This window comes from Nicotiana tabacum, chromosome 1 (assembly GCF_000715075.1).
Source record: "Nicotiana tabacum cultivar K326 chromosome 1, ASM71507v2, whole genome shotgun sequence".
NCBI classification, from domain to species: Eukaryota; Viridiplantae; Streptophyta; class Magnoliopsida; order Solanales; family Solanaceae; genus Nicotiana; species Nicotiana tabacum.
In genome coordinates, this window is record NC_134080.1 from 166,335,945 (window position 1) to 166,356,199 (window position 20,255).

At 37.2% G+C, this 20,255-nt stretch overlaps 1 protein-coding gene across 15 annotated transcripts in view; it reads right to left on the minus strand.

The window, feature by feature from the left end:
- Positions 1–6,069: 6,069 nt before the first annotated feature.
- The window catches only part of LOC107777356 (tRNA (carboxymethyluridine(34)-5-O)-methyltransferase-like), a 42,451-nt gene continuing 28,265 nt past the window's right edge, over positions 6,070–20,255 (minus strand). For 3 of the 15 annotated variants that reach the window (XM_075254422.1, XM_075254410.1, XM_075254412.1), the window contains 3 exons: positions 11,074–11,149; positions 7,334–8,441; positions 6,070–6,564 (listed from right to left, as the gene is read on the minus strand). In XM_075254422.1, coding sequence (XP_075110523.1) covers positions 6,477–6,564; positions 7,334–8,412 — 1,167 coding nt within the window. In that variant the 5' untranslated portion in view covers positions 8,413–8,441; positions 11,074–11,149 and the 3' untranslated portion in view covers positions 6,070–6,476. Of the gene's footprint in view, positions 6,783–7,333; positions 8,442–11,073; positions 11,150–14,918; positions 15,796–17,474; positions 17,560–20,255 lie in introns of those variants that run through there. The other 12 variants (XM_075254423.1, XM_075254425.1, XM_075254429.1 and 9 more) reach the window with 7 other exon arrangements.

A 20,255-nucleotide genomic window follows, 5' to 3' on the forward strand; every position in this document is an offset into this window, starting at 1 on the left:
ACCTATGCAGCGGAAAAGAAATACATAAATAACCAGTCAAGTATGGGAGGGGGAGCATGCTGTGGGGAAGATGTTAATTCCGAACAGAAAGACAACAGGTAAATGGAAGAAGCAATAAATCTCAGATATCAACCAAAGAAATAGAAAGCAATAAATGCACGACATCACCCTTCGTGCTTTTACTCTCATCCTCACCAAAGCAGCTATATAATGAAAACATGCACGGCATCACCCTTCGTGCTTTTACTCTTTTTCCTCACCATATAATCAATATAATCGGCACGGAATGGTACATCGTGCGGCATGACATCACCCTTCGTGCTTTACACTCTTTCCTCACAAAAACAATGCACGACATCACCCTTCGTGCTTTAACTCTCTTCCTCACCCAAACAACAATCACAAACAATAGGTTAAGGGAATAAGTGAAATCATAATAAGAATCCCGGCAAGGGAACAACAATTCAACAATTTAGTCCTGGCAAGGGAACAACATCAATAATATCAACATCCCGGCAAGGGAGATAACAAATAAAGCAACAATAACCCGGCAAGGGTTACAACATAATGATCTCTTCTCTTTCTCACTTTTACTTCACAATTCATTTCACAACTCGAGCCAATGCTCTAAAGGTTCATAGGTCACAATTCCTTTCCACAAACTTTATACAACAAATAAGAACCATCACCAAGGCATGAAAGATACAGCGAAGTCACGATAATCACAATATAAAGACTCACGGGCATGCTAGACACCAACGTATAGATACTCGTCACCATGCTTATACGTCGTACTCAACAACTACCACACAACAAATAGGACTCAACTCCTAATCCCTCAAGCTAAGGTTAGACCAAACACTTACCTCGATACCACGAACACAATTCACGATTCCATTATAGCTTTACCCCTTGATTCCGCCACCAATTCGCTCATATTTAGTCACAAGTTACTTAATTACATCAATAAACGCTAAATGAATCAATTCTAATGCATGGAAATGAGTTTTCCAAAGTTTTACCCAAAAAGTCAAAAATCGCCCCCGGGCCCACATGGTCAAAACCCGAGGTTCGAACCAAAACCCGATTACCCATTCCCCCACGAACCCTAATATATAATTTGTTTTGAAATCGGACCTCAAATCGAGGTCCAAATCCCTAATTTTTGAAACCCTATGTTCTACCCAAAACACCCAATTTCTCCCATGAAAATCATTGATTTTCAATTGAAATCATGTTAAAAGATGTTAATGATGGAAGAAAACTAGTTAAAAACGACTTACAATTGATTTGGAGAAGAAGCCTTTGAAAAATCGCCCTAGTGTGTTTATGTTTTGAGAGGATATGAAAACTGGGTTAAAATTCGTCTAAGTATAAAAGTTGCAGGTCGCAGATATGGGAATTGCGAACAGGGGTTCGCAATTGCGAACCCCGACCTCTGCTGGCTTGGGAATGGCGAAACAGGGCTCGCATTTGCGAACTCTTCAGGAAATTTAGGCTTTCACATTTGCGATCAGAAATGTCGCATTTGCGACTTCAAGCATTTCCAGCATACATCGCATTTGCGAGGTCGGAATTGCGAGGAACATCTCGCATTTGCGAGGAAGGGCAGGCCTGGGCTGGTTCGCATTTGCGACCAAGCCCTCGCATTTGCGAGCCGCGAAGCCTGCAGGCCTGATCATACTAGCAAAAATCCTGCAATTTTAAGTTCAAAATGCACCCCGTGGCCTATCCAAAACTCACCCGAGCCCTCGGGGCTCCAAACCAAATATACACCCAACCTCAAAAACATCCTACGGACTTATTCCTGTAATCAAATCACCAAAATAATATCATGAACATCGAATTAAACTTCAAGATCAATGAAATTTCTCAGAACTTCTTTAAACATCCAATTTTGCATTTAAGGTCCGAATCACGTCAAATGAATTTTGTTTCTTACCAAACTTTACCTAAAGTACATATAAATCATATTGAACCTGTACCAGGCTCCGGAATCATAATACGGGCCCGATACCGCAGGTTTCACATGACATTTCACTTTCAAAAACCTTTATATTTTTTCAGAAAATAATTTCTTTCAAAAGTTCATTTCTCGGGCTTGGGACCACGGAATTCGATTCCGGGCATATGCCCAAGTCCCATATTTTCTTACGGACCCTCCGGGACTATCAAATCACGGATCCGGGTCCGTTTACCCAAAACGTTGACCGAAGTCAAATTAATTCATTTTATAGTCAAAATTTATCGTTTTTCATAGATTTTCACATATAGGCTTTCTGGCTACGCGCCTGGACTGCGCACGCAAATGGAGGTGATGCTAAAAGAGGTTTTTAAGGCCTCGGAATGCAGAATTCACTTTTAAAACAAGTGATGACCTTTTGGGTCATCACATCTTCCTGCTAATAGACAATCTTTTGGTTACTACTAAAATTTGGATTGTGTGATATTTACCAATAAATGTAACTGACAATGACGAAAAGAGCTTGGTGTGTTCAGTCTGGTGTATAAAGTAAATTAGTGTTTGAACATAATTCAGCCCTCGAGCTTGAATACCCTTGAACTAATTTGTATAAGAACAGTTAAAATATAACAAGCTGGTGAACAAGAATATAAACTATAGAAAAGGCGTTATATTGCTTTGATTCTCAGAGTGTAAGGTGCTTACAAAATGATTAGGACCCTCTTTTTATAGTAGAGGAATCCTATCTATGGTAAAATTCTAATTACAAAAGTAAATCCTATGATTAGCCTAAACAACTGCCTTTGATTTGATCCGTTCCGAGATTTTCGCCATGATCTTCGACCAATCACGGATATCTCGCTTTTCTGTTATTGCGCTTTGCTCGAAGTCTGCCCTGTTTGTTCTCGATTTCGACAGGCACCTCGATTCTCGAACTCGGTACCTTGTCTTCGTCACTTTGATCTGCTCCACTACGAGGCTGACCCTCGATGCAACTACTGGTCTCGATCAAATAGTAAAATCGGGTAGGCCCGATTTTAACCGTATACAACACTATCAACTTTTCATGGTCTCATTTTTTCATATTTCTTCTTAATATATTATATCGTCAGAATTTAGTTTATGAAGAAATGCTTTCTTGAAATACCCATCTTATTCTAACCAAAGTAATATTGTGAGATAATAATAATAGAAAGGTGGTGAATATGTTAATATCCATATAGGACATTTGTTTCTACTGGTTGTGCATGCCATCATTCAAATATTTTCGTTGTCAAATTGTAGTTCTATCAAAGTACTTTCTGTAATGGAATTTAGGAAGTTTTCCATTTTTACATAGAGAATATTTGATTAGTGACTAAACAGTAGAGGAAGTTTTTGATTTTTGTGTTTACCATTAGGTGTTGTTAAGTGTTGATCAGTTTTAAAAGTTGGGGCATTTACAAATGAACGAGAGCACTTGTGTTGATCTGGTTTAAAGACAATCTATATGTTTGTATCTTTGTGTGTTGGGATAATTATGAAGTCCTCTGTACTGTGAAGAACATGGGATATAAAATATCAATGGCGAAATATGTCAATTTAAAAATAATAAGAAAGTGATGATGATTTCAGACTTTCATGTAACCTTTACTATCTATGTAGATCTTTGTAAGTTTATAGCATGAATCCCAATTTGTATCAAGTGTACTTGGTGGCCTTTTAACTTATTTGAAAATGTGAGACTATACTTGAGCAAGAAACATTCCGATAAGAAACTTATATCAAATTTAAATAAACCATCTTAACAACTACTCCATCTTACTAAGTGAAATCAAGTGATAATATATCTCCCAGTTATTGTAATTTTGAAGTATTGTTGGCACTATGCTTGTGAAAGGATTAAGGAGTTATTTTCTCCACAAATTATATTGCAAAAATACCTTTAAAAATTGTATTACAAAAATTCTTCATAATGAAAGAAAAAATTTCTTAAAAGAGGATTGCTCAATGACCAAAAAAAAGAAGTTTAGTTCACAAAAGAATAGGAAGTTTTAAGAGAGAAATGTAAAGAGTAATCGCAGGGGAAATTAAATTTCTTTTTATGCGAAAGCAGGTAAATTTAGGTGGACTAATAAAAAGACAAATCCATCAAACTTAAACAATCGTATTTGTAGGAAAGATAAAGAACTAGAATCATTAGACTGGTTATAAGAAATTGTTCAATTGGGCTAAGAAAATTAATCTTGGTTACGAGGAAATGGCCTTAGAAGTCATCAACTTGGTAAAAAGCAAACGTGTGTGCCTCTTGCATAGAAGCGTTAAAGCAAACGTGTGTACCTCTTGCATGGAAGCAGCAAGAGTTGAATATGATCATCGCTGGTGTAGACGAGCATATATACAGGTACCACTCTCTTTCTCACCTGCCTCCTTTCCCTTCCTAAAAGTGTTTAAACGGGAAAGATGCATGACGCGAACAAAGCTTCCTTTGTTTCTGCTAATCATTCTTCACTGGAAACGAATTACTCATAAAGTAAGCCCCTTTATTCGCTACTCATATATAGGTACGTCAACCTGTTGGGAACGACACTGATTTGGCAAAATGTAGGAATGAGAAACCAAAAAGAAAGACATATTACATGATGCTGACACTTCTCCAATTTTAACAATATTGCACCCTAGGATATGTTGTAAACCACTAAGATTATACGTGTAGATATTGAGAAATGTACTACAGTACTTATTACTCGTAAAAACTGTAAGTGCGGCCCAGATTTTCCTCTCTTACGATGTGAAAGATGATATTGATCACCTAAATGCAGATATATAGATTCTGCAGCAGATAAACTTGAGGAGAAAACAAATGAACATTCATAGAAGGAGATGCAAAGGGTCCTACAGATAGAGGAAGTTGCAACAAAAATGCAAAAAAATGGAGCAATTTCTAGAGGAAGATGAAGTAGGTGAAATTACATGCTCTGGAAGATATATGTGGTATCTTGTAGTAATGTAGAGGGGTTTAAACTCAAATTTGTGGTAGCATGGAGCAAACACGTTTTAATACGTAAAACACCTCTTGAACTTAGCTCCTGATTATAATGGACGATATGATACTTTCATCCGTCATTTGAGTACATTTTGTTGTTGTTGTTCCATGGATGTAAGTAGCGTATCATTTGGCACTCATTCTATGAGTCTACATTTGTACCAAAATGTATCCAAATAATATCTAGCAATTAGCATGCGATGTTATTTATGTATTCAATTTGGTAATTATTTATATGCATCGATTTCTCTTCTCTGTCGTTTCATACAAAACATAGTTATGTGATGTTATTTATATCTGCTTTAATAGTCAGAGGCGAATCAAGAAGTGAAGAGCCAAGAGAAATCATGCCCTTTGTAAATTTTCATACATATACAAAAAAAAGTTTAGAATCTAACATGGTGGTCTCCAAATAACTTGTCCATTTTAAGAAAGTGGTATTCAGATCAATCCAAATCCTCTATGATATTTTCTTCTTCTTTATTTACCCTTTCTTTCTAGGTGCAGAGTTAGTTGGTATAAAAACTAGAAAAGAAAAAGGAAAAAGTTAAAAGGAAAAATGAAAGGTTAAATGGAATAAATAATATTCGTCCAAAACAACATGTTAAAGGAAAATGACAGCTAATTGATCCACTCAAACTGTAAAACAAAAATCTGAGTCTAAGAATGGAATAGGAGAAGATAATTGAAGAATTAGAAGCCGAGATGGGAAAAATAGTTTCCAGAACTTGAAGAGAACTAGTTTACTAAACCACTCTCTTGGTTGCATCTTTCTTTGCTTACTTTTGAAGAGGTGACTAATAATGTTATGTATTTGAAAAAAGCCTAAAACCAAAATAACACTACGACTTCTCATTTGCTTATGGGAAGATAGATAAAAGCAGAATGCAAAATTGCCTGGACTGAAAAATGTCAAAAGATAAATACATGTATAAACTTTAATAGTTGGACAAAAAGTCTAAAGTGCTAGATTGCTTACTTGAAGAACATTTTATGATTACTGTAATATTTTAGGAGTGAGTTTAGTCCAACCCGTAAACTTGAGGGATGGTTTTTATGGTCAGTAATGAACTCAGCTAAGTGTTGTGAAATGCATTCAATTCCCTTAAAAACACAGCCATAAATTTATTCAAGAGAATGTTATCTCCTAAAACTGAAGTAACAATTGGAATATCAAACCCCTTGTTCTCAGGCCTGTCACCCAAAATCTTTAAAAAAGAATTACATTTTACAAGATACTGTCATGCATAACCACATCAGGCATGTGATAACACCAGGAATCCAGAATGAGAGATACAGGCAACAACCGAGCGAGCAGCGGAGAATGAAAAACTAGACATGTTTCTGTTGATAACCTCCATAATCTGTAGAATACAATCCTTGCATCAAGACAATATCACCCTTTCACAACTATGGTTATTGTCTTCAGGTAATAGATTTGACTTCGCCAAATGGAAGTGCAAGAATCATTTGAAAAGTTCAACACTATCACGATGTTTTCTCAAGAATGATGCACCAATTTGATTTGTCATAGAATCTATCAACGAGAATGGCATTATCCAGACCAGACACCAACCTATCGAAGAACAGAACATGTCAATTAGTGCAGCTCATTGTTACAAATTGGTCAAACTTCTAATTTTGCGAAACTAAATAACAGAGAAGTACTGCCTCATCTTGCCACTCCCCACCCCAAATACTCAAAAGCCTTTCCCTTCAGTCCATGGGGAAGGGGTTATGAAAGAAGCAATAAAAGAACTTCAGAAATGACTCAGAGACAAACAAGCACAAGCCCTGCAATAAGGGAAAAAGAACCCATTTTTACTTATCAAGAAAAACTGATCAACTGTATTTGTTTTGTTTCATTCATTCATCTATATGCATGCACTTCAGTTTATTGGGAGAGAACAGTAACACGTCAAAATTACTTCTGAATGAGGATGAAAGAGACTCCTAGCATCGCCTATAATGAGATAATCAGAACTCTAAAACTCATTGCTCTTTGGAGGTCAATACAATTTCAAAAGCTCACATGTGACCTCCCAAATATCATATGTTTTTAAGAGATTCAAACTCTATGAACATATTATTGCCAGAGCATTGATTGTACATTAAATTTCTACTCAAAGAATGACACAAACTGTTTACACTTTCCTAGCCACAAAAAAAAAAAACATAATGGAACAATTGCTTAGAAGCGTAACGACAGTCAGTCATCATGTTATAGATTATAAAATTTAACAACCATGATAATACATATAGCGACTTGACAGAATGAAATCAGTCAAACAAGAAAATTAGGGTAAATTCTTTACTTTTCTTATATAAAATAGAAAAGGAATTACCTTTCAAGTTCACCTTCACTAAAAACGTGGTAATATCTATTATACACCATAGAGCCCTTCTTATCATCTTTCTTTGCCAAACCACTAGCTAAGGCAACAGCTGAAGCCCCACTTACTTCAGCTTGATGATAAGGTAAGTGCCAAGGAACAAAGAATTCCTGTTGCTCTGCATAACTTTTTCCAGATCCAGTAAGCAAAGAACGACCTTTATCCTGAGAGGTTGAGTCCATAACTTCAGCTGATTTTACTTTTGAAGACTTTGCATGTAGGTCTTTCAACTGCTCCCCAACACTATTTTCCTCTGCTTCTGGGATGCTTTCAAGGGTGCGAGGTGATGAAGGGTTGCGAACTCGAGGACTTCCTGGTCCTATCCATTCTGCTATATACCTTTGGTTAAGTGGTGTCCATTTTTCAACTAACGACGTATCTTCTTGTTCCCTGGCCCAGACAGTAATTAAAATACACCCACCCTTTTTAACAACACGGACGAGCTCCTCCACCGCTTTCCTCCTCCTATCTTCAGTACTTAAGTGATGCAACACAGCAATAGAAATCGCTGCATCACCATACCCAGTCCTATATGGTAGGTTCACAGCGTCTGCAACCAAAACTTCATGTCCTCTATCTGCACATATATTAATAAGAGCAGCACTAATGTCACAGCCAATAAAGAAACAATCAGGATTTAACCCCAAGTATTTCCCATTTCCACATCCAGCATCTAAGATGAGTGAACTAGGAGATAATGAGTTCAAGAAAGCTGACACTTTAGGCCACTTTGCAAACCGAGTGGAACTGAAATGGGGAGCAATGGCATCATAGACACCATGGACATACTTCTTTTCGATTTCTGGGGTTGATTGAACATTTGAAGAACATTTTGCTCTGACAGACACAGGACGTAGAACAGGAGCCTCTCCCACAGACTCTGATGTAAGCAAACTCGAGGCATTATCAGTTCCAACTTCTTTCATTGTACTGAAACTTCTTCTACTGAAAATATTACCAACTATAATAGTAGAGTTAATATATACTCCTTTGAAACAAAATGAACTTGCCGTTCCAACACCAAAGAGCATCAGCTACATAAATAGAGCATGACAATAATCTGTTCAGACAAACGAAGAAAAGAAATAGCAACTGAGGTTCATAACAAAGAAATTTATCAACCAAGTAATCTTTCAATACATAAATGGAATATTTTCTTCACTCCGGCTTACACTCTTAATATAATTAAAGCATATTTCTTTCTTTTTGTTTCTTTTCATTTCTAAGTTTGAAACCTATACAAAAAACATTCTAGTCCATGACATAATAACATTTAACTCAAAGGACCTACTGTTTACACTAACTAGGACAGGATTTAACCTAATGGAGCAATTCGAGTTACAGTAATAAGGATTAGAAAAGGGTATTTCTCTATTAAATTGAATTAAAAGTTAAAACTGTAACGAGAAAAGAAAATGCCTTTTAGTACATTAGGATGGTTTGGTGGATGTATTGAACTCTTTTCCTACCTTCCAACTCCTTTTTTCTTATCTTGAAAGCTTTGTAAGTTTTTCCCGTTTTAATCTTTGTTGAAGCAAGGGAAAAGCCAGGTTGAAATCGTTTGGGTTGGGTTCTTGGCTGCTACACCGGTGACCTAGTCAGTTTACACTTCTACTAATTTTTTCCCCTTACTAGATAAGGGTCTTAATTTGTACTCCAATTTGTCTTTTCTGGTTAAACTTTCTGAGTGGGGTTTTTAGAAAGAGTTAGGCTACATAACTATGCTTTGTTATAGAAAATAGCTTTCTGTTTTTCGTTTTGAATTTGAGTGGAGGTAGTCAAAGAGATTAGTGAAGCCATCCTTTTGGTTTTACTTTAATCATACAAAAATTAGATAATGTTATAAATAAAGTTTTATTTAAGGTGAATGTCTGTATTTTAGAGAGTTTGAAACAACTTCCCTACTCCTTCGGGGTAGGGGTAAGGTCTGTGTACATGCTACCTTATCCAGACCTCACTTGTGGGATTTTACTGGGTTGTTGTTGTTGTTGTCTATATTTTAGAGAGATTTTACTTGGTGGCTAAGTCACTCTTTCCCTATAAATAGATGGGTCATTTTCCATTGTAATTCATGTCAAAGTAATAAGAATTCTCTCTATCTTTCTTTGCAATATTCTTCTTTATTATTTTATTACACGTTACCAGCACGAGACTCTACGGTCTCAAGAAGCTCTTTGAGAAGACTAAAGTATAATTTTTCTCCTATTTTAATTATGACGGATATTATAAAAAGAAAGTTCGTTGTCCTTGAATGCTGAAATCCATCGTTGTCCTTGAATGCTGAAATCCATTTAGATGCAATCGGTCTTGGAGACGCCATTAAATATAAAAATAAAGCATCTACCCAAGACTGTGCTAAGGCCTTATTTTCTTGGGCCATCACCTAGATGAAGGGTTGAAAATAGAATATCTATCCACTTGTTCTGTGGAATGGCTTAAACGAAAGATATGACAACTTAAAGTTGATCACTCTTTCACAAAGACGATATGATTGGGCTCATCTAAGGTTCCAAGACTTTAAGTCTGTTTCTGAATATAATTCTGCAATGTTTATAATTACTTCTAAATTGAAACTCTGTGGAGATAGTATCACTAACTATGATATGCTTGAAAAACGTTCACAACGTTTCATGCCTCCAATATGGTCTTGGAATAGCAGTACCGAGAGAAAGGTTTCAAGAAGTATTCTGAGTTGATTTCTCTTCTCCTTGTGGCTGAACGAAACAATGACTTGCTCATGAGAAATCACGATAATCGACCCAGTGGGTCTACACCATTGCGTGAAGTGGATGAGGTGTATTCCCACTATGCTAAGTGTGGAAAAGGCCGTGGCCCTATTCGTGGTCGTGGCCGTGACAAGGAAGAATTTCTTGGTGTTAATCATCCCCCAAAGAAAAATAACCACCAAAAGTGGAAAAAAAAAGATGAGAATCCAAAGGCAAATGGTTCAGAAACTTAATGCTATCATTGCCGTGAAAAAGGGCATTGGGCAAATATTTTGTCGTACACCAAGACATTTGGTTGAGCTTTATCAAGCATCTCTAAAAAATAAAGGCCCTGAAGCTAATTTTGTCTATGACAATAAATTTGACATCACCCACTTGGAAGTGACAGACTTCTTTGAGCACCCTGATGGAAAAATATACCACTTGATGAATCCATGGTTAAAGATGATTGAGTAGTTTAATTTTTATTTTTCCTATTCGTAGTAGCTAGTAAATAAACATCATGCAATAACAGTTCTTTACATGTGTAGTAGTTATTAGTATCAATAAATTCTCTATCCTAATACCAAACAAGTTACCGGAGTTTGATAATAGCATGGAACCTTGAAAAATGAGTAGCTTCTTGGAAAACACTTCAAAGAAGATGGTATTTCATGCAAGCATGCTTAACATTTTCTGCTCTCCATTTTGAATTGTGAAAAAGTTAATTGCAACGTTCTCTGCCTACTTCATACTTGACATATATGTTCGAAAGGCAACGACAAATCTTATATAAAGTACCTCGTCTACGTACTTCTATTCAAGGCTAAGCCAATAATAATTATAAACCAATAAAAGTTACAAAATTTAGCAGGTATACTATACTCTTTTACAACTATTAACTATTTTTCGCTTCGCGCAAAACATATCCCGTATCGCATACAGATAATAGAAAGAAAAGTATTGTCTCACAAATTAAATTTATACCTTGTCGATCGGTATGTATGTGAGTTGCAGGTGCAAGAAAGCATTAGACGAACTTTTGGTTGATTTAACCAGCAGCCTGCAATACAAAGAAAAGATAAAGTTTCAATAATGTTACATTAATATTTTTACCTCATAAAAGGCAAAACTCTTGTTAGCGGAAACGTAAAAGAAAGAACACAAGATTTAACGTGGTTCAGATCAAAATAATCCTACGTCCACCAGAGAACAGTTGCCTTTTTAATATTAACAAAGGAAGGGGAGACTTCCCAATTACACTTAAGAGAATTTCTCTCTTAACTCTCTACTCACTACAATGTGTTGTATTATTTTTGGGATGGTTTCTACAAATGAAGGAGTGTATCTATTTATAGAGGTAAAGACCTCCTCTTGATGTCATTGGTGACATCAAACTACCTCTTCTTGATGTCATGGGTGACATCAAAGGAGGAAGCTTCCTCCTAGCATCCACACCAACTCTTTCCACCAATTCTTCCAATTGGCATGCCATTGTTGACTAAACATAAACCAACACTTTCAATCTCCACCTTGGTTTGCGTTTCGAGCGTGCGTGTGAACAACTTTGGCCAAAACTTCTAAGCTTACTGGGCAACCCCGTTGTAAGAAACAAGAAGAATCAAACCATTGTTGAACATACCACCTCCACCTAACAACTGTTCTCTTCGGAGTTGCATCAGTTGATGCACACCCCCGCCAAGTCCTTGCAGTGTGCAAACTTAGCGAGTGGGACTATCTTGGTCAACATATTTGCAGCATTATCATCTGTGATAACCTTCACGACCTTGATAGTTCCCTCTTCAACAACATCTCGAATAAAATGAAATCTGACATCAATGTGTTTAGTGCGCTCATGAAATCTCTGATTTTTCATTAGATGAATAGCACTCTAACTATCACATCTAAGAGTTGATTCCAGCTGAACCAAACTCAATTCCGCTACTAAACCTTTCAACCATATAGCTTCCTTCACCGCCTCCGCTGCTGCCATGTATTTTGCTTCTGTCGTAGACAAAGCGGCAATCGACTGCAGAGTCGACTTCCAACTAGCGGCAATGCCAACGAGGGTAAAGATGTATCCAGTTGTGGACCTTCTTCTGTCAAGATCTCCTGCATAGTCAGAATCTACATAACCGAGAATTGAAATACCTCCACCACTTTTTCGAAAGGTCAGACCAACACCAGAAGCTTCTTTGAGATATCTCAATATCCACTTGACAACTTCCCAATGCCTCTTTTCTGGGCTGGACATGTATCTACTTACCACACTTACAGATTGAGCAATATCTGAACGTGTGCATACCATAGCATACATAATGCTACCAACTGCACTGGCATAAGGAATCTTTGACATTTGCTCCACCTCATCCTCGGACTGAGGCATTTGTAACTCTGAAAGTTTAAAATGAGGAGCTAATGGTGTACTTACAGGCTTGCACGTATGCATATTGAATCTCTTGAGAACCCTTTCAATATACCTCTTCTGAGAAAGATGTACAACGCCGTTTTCTCTTGAAATCTCCATACCAAGGATTTTCTTTGCAGCTCCTAAATCCTTCATGTCAAATTCCTTACTCAACAGTTTCTTCAAAGCATTTATCTCTGTAATATTGTTAGCAGCAATAAGCATATCATCAACATACAACAGTAAATAAATCATTGAGTTACCAGACATCTTCTTGTGATACACACAACTATTAAATGCAATCCTTGAGAATTCATGTGTAGTCATGAATGCATCAAACCTTTTGTACCACTGTCTAGGGGATTGCTTCAAACCATACAAAGACTTCTTTAGTTGGCATACGTGATCTTCTTTTCCCTCAGCTAGGAAACCTTCAGGCTGATCCATATAGATTGTCTCTTCTAGATCACCGTGTAAGAAAGCAGTTTTGACATCAAGCTGTTGAAGCTCCAAGTCAAATTGGGCAACCAATGCTAGTAGCACGCGAATTGAGCTATGCTTCACGACTGGAGAGAAAATCTCATTGTAGTCAATTCCCTCCTTCTGACTGAATCCTTTTGCAACCAATCTCGCCTTGAACCTAGCATCTTCCACTTCAGGAATTCCCTCTTTCTTTCGGTAGACCCACTTGCATCCAACTGTCCTCTTCCCCTTTTGTCTTTTCACTAAGACCCATGTCTGATTCTTGTGAAGAGATTCCATCTCTTCAGTCATGGCTAACCGCCATTGTACAACATCCTTGCAAGAAGTTGCTTCAATATACGAGGAGGGCTCCAGATCCTTAATCTCTTCTTGTGCAGCTACGAACGCATATGCAATCAAGTTTGCTTGATCTATAAGGCATTCCGGTTCTCGTGTCTGCCTCTTCTCCCTCCCATTTGCAATTGTGTATGGTTCATTGACAACAAGTTCTTCAAGGTCTACATCTTCTGACTCATCTTTAACCTGAGTCTCTTGATCCTTTTCCTTGGCAAGCTCTACCGGAAGCTCCACCTGCTCGTCGTTTTTGTTTCCTGAAAACTCCACGAAAACTTTACGGGGATCAAGCATAGAGGATTCATCAAAGGTGACATATCTACTAATTATAAATTTGAGTAAAGACAAACACCAAAGTGTGTACCCTTTTACTCCATCCACATACCCTACGAATATGACCTTCTTAGCCCTTGGTTCAAGCTTTCCTTCATTAACGTGATAATAAGCTGGACACCCAAATACTCGTAAGTATGAATAGTTAGAGGGTTCACCTGACCATACCTCATTCGGAGTCTTAAAGTCAATTGCCGATGTTGGAGATCGATTGACAATATGAGCAGCAGTGTGAACTGCTTCAGCCCAAAATACTTTGGACATTTTGGCTTGTAGGAGCATACAACAAGCCTTTTCAAGAAGAGTTCTGTTCATTCTCTCGGCAACTCCATTCTGCTGTGGGGTATGCCTGACAGTCCTATGTCTTGAGATCCCATGAACCTTGCAGAATTCATTAAACTCTTCATTGCAAAACTCTAAGCCATTGTCTGTGCGAAGATACTTGATTTTCCGCTCCATTTGATTTTCAACCAAAATCTTCCACTCTTTAAATGCTTCAAAAGCATCACTTTTTTGCCTTCAAAAAATGCACCCAAACCTTTCGTGAGAAATCATCAATAAAAGTGAGAAGATACCTCTTTTTGCCCTTCGATGAAAGTTTAGAGGGACCCCATAAATCTGAATGGATGTAGTCTAGCACTCCTCTTGTCTTGTGTTTGCCAGTGCTGAAGCTGACCTTCTTTTGCTTTCTTAGAACGCAGTGCTCACAAAAGTCAAGTGTGCTGATCTTCTCACCTTCCAAAAGGTTATGATTGCTCAACATCTCCAGTCCACGTGCGCTCATATGACCCAGTCTCATGTGCCATAGTATTGCCTTGTCATCATTAGATAACTGCACTGTAGATGCATTTGCAGAGCCAACAATGGTGCTTCCGGCCAATGTGTAAAGGCCGTTCTCCAGCTTGCCTTTCAGCATGACTAAAGAACCTTTAGTCACCTTTATAGTTTCTGCTTCGCTCATGTACCTGTAGCCTTGTTCATCCAGAGTACTCAGGGAGATCAAATTCTTCTTCAGATCAGGAACATGACGGACTTGTGTAATAGTCCTCACGACTCCATCATGGAAGCGAACCCGAACTGAGCCAATGCCAACTATTGCACAAGTTGCATTATTGCCCATTACTACGGTTCCTCCACTTTTCTCATAACTGCTAAACCAGTCTTTTCAGAACGTCATATGCAGAGTGCAAGCAGAGTCTAACACCCATTTGTTTCCATAACTACTATTATTATTACACGATGTTGTTAGTACATAATCATTATCAAAATTATGTACCTGTTCAACTGTGGATGCACTCGCCTTTTCCTTGGACTTTGACATTGGGCAGTCTCGTTCAAAGTGCCCCTTCTTGCCATAACCCCAACACTCTGTATTCTTCTTGTTCACACGAGACTTTAATCTGTGCTTTGATTTGCTCTTTCCCTGTTGGCTAGTCCGGCCTCTCACAAAGAGCCCACTTGCCTGGTCATCTCTATCTCCTTCAATGTGCCTCCGCACATCACTAGAGTTAAGTGCCTACCGCACTTGCTCAAGCTTGATAGGCTCCTTGCTATACATCATTGAATTCTCAATATCACGATATCCTGAAGTCAATGAAAATAGCAAAGCACATGCAAGCGTCTCCTCCTCCTTTTTAATTCCTGCAATCTGTAAGTCCATGACAAGTTTATTGAACACATCTAAATGATCTTGTAACGAAGTACCTGACCCCATCTTAAATGTGTGAAGACGCCGTTGTAACAACATCCTTGTTGTCACTGATCGGTCTTGGTATAGCCCTTCTAGCTTTTCCCATAACTGTTTGGCCGTCTCTTCGGTACCCGTACTCACTTCACAAAGCACGTTAGGTGCAAGGGATAGTTGGATTGCACTCAATGCATCCCCTTCAATCTTCTCCTTGTCGGGAGTTGATATATCCTTAGGATACTTTCCGTCAATAGCATGGATTGAACCTTCCCTCCGCAGTAACGCCATCATCTGGATCTTCCAGATATTGAAGTTGTTGCGTCCACTGAATCTATCAATTTCAAACTCTTCCACCAACTCTTCCAATTGGCATGCCATTGTTGACTAAACATAAACCAACACCTTCAACTCTCATACTTACATATAGCCTAGCTCTTTCCAAGAATTTTATTAACATGAATGACTCTGTGCATGCTCAGTTGAACACCAGTAACCTCATCTCTGCCATTTCTTTAAATTAGTTGATTAGTAATTAGCATTGTCCTAATCAAAGGAAGTTAGCAAAGGCTAGGTGAACATATTAATTGAAGTCAGGAAAAAAAAGTGTAAACATTAGTCATTGAATCTTAATATTACAATAGGGATACAATTTCATGGGAGAGCAAAACTGGGATCAAGACATTTGATTTACTTCAAAAAAAATACAATGAAAGAGACATTCAAATTATTCTGAATTCTCAAAGCCCTTTAAACGAACATTATTTCACAAAGAAAGTTCTAGTTCATATAGGCCAAGCATTTTGCAAACCCATTCTTCTAAGATCAACTAAATCTAATGCGGGCATATCTTCAAGCATCTCAGCCTATGCAACATTCTTCAAACTTGAATTCAAACATTCTAAAGGAACTCATCTTCATGTTTTAGTAATTACTTAGGAATGAATAATTCATAAAGGGAAGAAGTAGAAATTTGACATTTTAAGTCTGTTTAGAATGCTATGGAAGGACTTAAGGCTAATTAGCCTTTATTTATGTCACAATAAGATTATTAACCAAAAGTCAAATCACTAAACCACCATCTCAACCACACAAGTAAATATTTGATAATGCATCCATAACAACAACATTAATCAAATGATCCATCTAATTGAAAAGAACAGTTCAAATTTTTGTAGAAGAAAATTTACAATACACATCAGCTTTTATCCCCAAATAGCATGAAAAATCTGTTAAAAAAATTAAACTGAAGTTTAAAAGAATGGATGACTAAATTAATCCTCTAACCAGCCCCAGCCCAAGCTCAGCCCATCCTCGCCCCTGCCCCCTAAACTATCTTCCCACCGCTCCTAAGATAACATCCTCTACCTAATCATACCACCACCAATATAAATTGCAAGATATAATACGTGTTAAACGTTTCTTGGTAGAACATCAGCGCATCAATGATCACCATGTTATGCCAAAGTCGGTAGTAAAGCATTATTTTATTTAAATACATCAAAAATTTCATGCATTTATTGTGACACAATCTTTTTTGTATCAGATTAGTATGATTCACTTCAAGAAGAGAGTTTATCCATCTTGTCAAACTATTTGCTTAGATCAAATTGAAAACGAAACACATTACATGCACATGATATCCATAGATAGAATTGTATTCACTTCCTGACATCAAACGGTGAATCAATGTAAAATCTAAGACTCCAATGTCCTCTAGTGCATGTTAGGGGATCCTCACTCAATAAACTTGATCAGAAACATAAATATACTAGGCGTCTAATGGAAAAAATAAATAAAGGAAAAGCATCACCTATATTTTATCACACTTTCAGATGTTCATGTCAACATTCTATAGGCCAAGAATTCATTAAAATACTCCCCTGACTTTGCAGATTTACAATTGCAACAGTCAAATGGATCATAAAATATGAAACCTACTGAATCTAGAGATTTTTCTGACACAATAAACAAACAACCATAAGCCAGCTAACTTTTTCACGCACATGTATCAATTAAACAAAAAAAAATTAACCACACAACAGTACCATATCAAACAGTAAAGGTACAGTCATCTCAACAGTAGGAGGAAGGAAAAAACACATGGCTAGCAGAAATAAGTGAAATGAGCAAAGAAGAAGGAACTACCTATGGCAGATCAAAGAATAAAAGAACATTGCTTTGTTCTTTCTCTGGTAAATTAAATATTCCTGATTAAGCATTCTTCACCTATCTGCTTTATCCAAACAAACAAATTGACCAAAGAGAGAATAAATCCACTAGTTTCACAATAACCAAAAATAAACCACCACTCAAACCAACTAAAATTCAATATCCAGACGAAATTCCGATTGAACTTTGGAGGTGTGTGGGTAGAGTAGGCTTGGAATGGCTTACTAGGTTGTTTAATGTTATATTCAATACTAATAGGATGCCTGAAGAGTGGTGGTGGAGTACAATGGTTCAGTTGTATAAGAAGAAAGGCAATATCCAGAGCTGTAACAACTATAGGGGTATCAAATTACTGAGTCATACCATGAAAGTTTGGGAGAGAGTGGTAGAAATGAGAGTGTGAAGGATGGTGTCCATTTCAGACAACCAGTTCGGGTTCATGCCGGGGCGATCTACCATAGAAGTTATCCACCTTATTAGGAGGATAGTGGAATGTGATGACCCAAAATGCCATCTTTAAATTAAATAGTCATCTCGGTGTTTTAAGACCTTGAAAAGCGCTATTAATTATTTTTCGGCTTGCATGCGCAGTCCGTATAATTTTTCGGAAAGTTTTTATGTGAAAAATGGATTAAAATGTGAATTAGAGCTTTAAAACTCAACTGAGTTGACTTCGGTCAACATTTTGAGCAAACGAATCCGTATCCGAGTTTTGACCATTCAGGTAGTTCCGTATCGTGATTTGGGACTTGGTCATATGCCCGAAATCGAATTCAGATGTCCCTAGCTCAAATTATCGCCATTTAACGGAATCTAGAAATCTAAGGCTAAAGATTTCTTAAGTTTGACCGGAGATTTGACTTCTGAGCAAACGACCCCGGAATGGAATTTTGATGATTTCAATAGTTTCGTATGGTGTTTTGGACTTAGGAGCATGTTCGGATTTGGATTTGAAAGTCCGTAGGACAATTTGACGCATTTTGGCGAAAGTTGGAAAATAGAAGATTTTTGGAAAGTTTGACCGAGAGTTGACTTTTTGATATCGGGGTCATAATTCGATTATGAAAATTGGAACAGATCCATTATGTTATTTATGACTTGTGTGAAAAATTTGAAGTCATTCCGGGTTGATTTGATATGTTTCGGAGCAAAAAGTAGAAGTTGCAAGAATTGAAAACTCATAATTCAATTCAATGCGCGATTCATAATTTCGGCGTTGTTTGACGTGGTTTAAAGCCTCGATTAAGTTCGTATTGTATTTTGGGGCATGTTGGTATAATTGGTTAAGGTCCCGAGAGCCTCAGGTAGATTTCGGAAGGTTAACGGGATGGATTTTGGACAAAAAAACAAGCTGCTGAAATTTTCTGCTGCAGAAGCTTTGGACAGCACTGTGCAATCGTGGAGCCTACTTCGGAAGCTTGTATCTCGAAATCTGTAAGAAATATGAAAATTTACAAAACATGAAAGTTGTAGCCCTTGCATCCTAGTTTCCAGAAAGTTAGATTATTAATCATTTGGACATTTATACAGAAAGTTATGATCAATTGAATAAGGGCTGATCAAGCTGTTTTGAAAATTTTCCAGACATTTCTGATGCGAGTAGGCTATTTTGGGAGATTATATCTCGCTATCTATAAGGAACCGGGTAATGAACAACACATCAAAGTTGTAGCTCTTGGTGTCTAGTTTCCAGAAAGTTAAACCGTTCATCATTTGGATATTTGTACAGAAAGTTATGATCGATTTACTGAAGGCTGGTAATGCATGTTTTTTCTGGGACAGAGGCTAAATCGTATGTCTCAAATGCGATTTATAAGTCTCAATTGACAAATGCAACTTGCCTGGACAAATTCTTAAACACGAGAGTTAGCCATTTTTACTCATTTTTGAGTTTTAAGTCTCGGATTTAGGCGATTCCAAAGAGGGTTTTCACGACTTCGACTTGGGTAATTGTTCTATATCCGAAAGTGATTATATTTCATAAATCCATGTCCATATTCATCAATTATTTCGGATTTAGGTGTAAGAAATTGGGATTTTTGTAAAATCTTCAAAAACGAAAATTTAAGATTTGAAAGCCAATCCGATGTCGGAATTCGATAATTTTTGTATGGTTGAACTCGTATCGGAATGGGTGTTCGGATTTCATTAAAATTTTGTCGGGTTCCAAGAGGCGGGTCCCGCGTCGACTTTTGGTTGACTTTTTAGAATAAAATTTTAAGTCGACGTTATATTATCCGGAATGGTTTCCGATGAATTTTAATGAAGTTATACACTTAATTTGGATAGATTTGAGCCGTCCGGAGGTCAATTCAAGCAAGAAGGCTATTTTGGAATATCGGCCTAACTTCAAAAAGGTGTATCTTGCCTAACCTTGTGTGGAGGAATTTTCCCTTAGGCATTGAGTCTTATGTGAAAATTGTGCGATTGAAAACCATGTACGCGAGGTGACGAGTACGTAATTGGTTTATATGTGCAAATTATAGCGGTTAAAATTCGTAGATGCCCATATGTATTTAATTGGGAATAGTTGACACTTAGAAAATCCTTGATTGTCATGCCTCATTCTTTGTTTGTCAAGTTTGTATTTATATGATAATTTGGTGTGATTGCTACTTGGATTTTATGTGAATTCCATGTGTTTGGTGATTTGATATTTCCTAGAAATAATTTTATTATGGATTTTCCATCCACAAATAATTAATTAAATAAGGTAAGAATAGGCATTAATATAATTATCGAAAATTTGGATTAAAG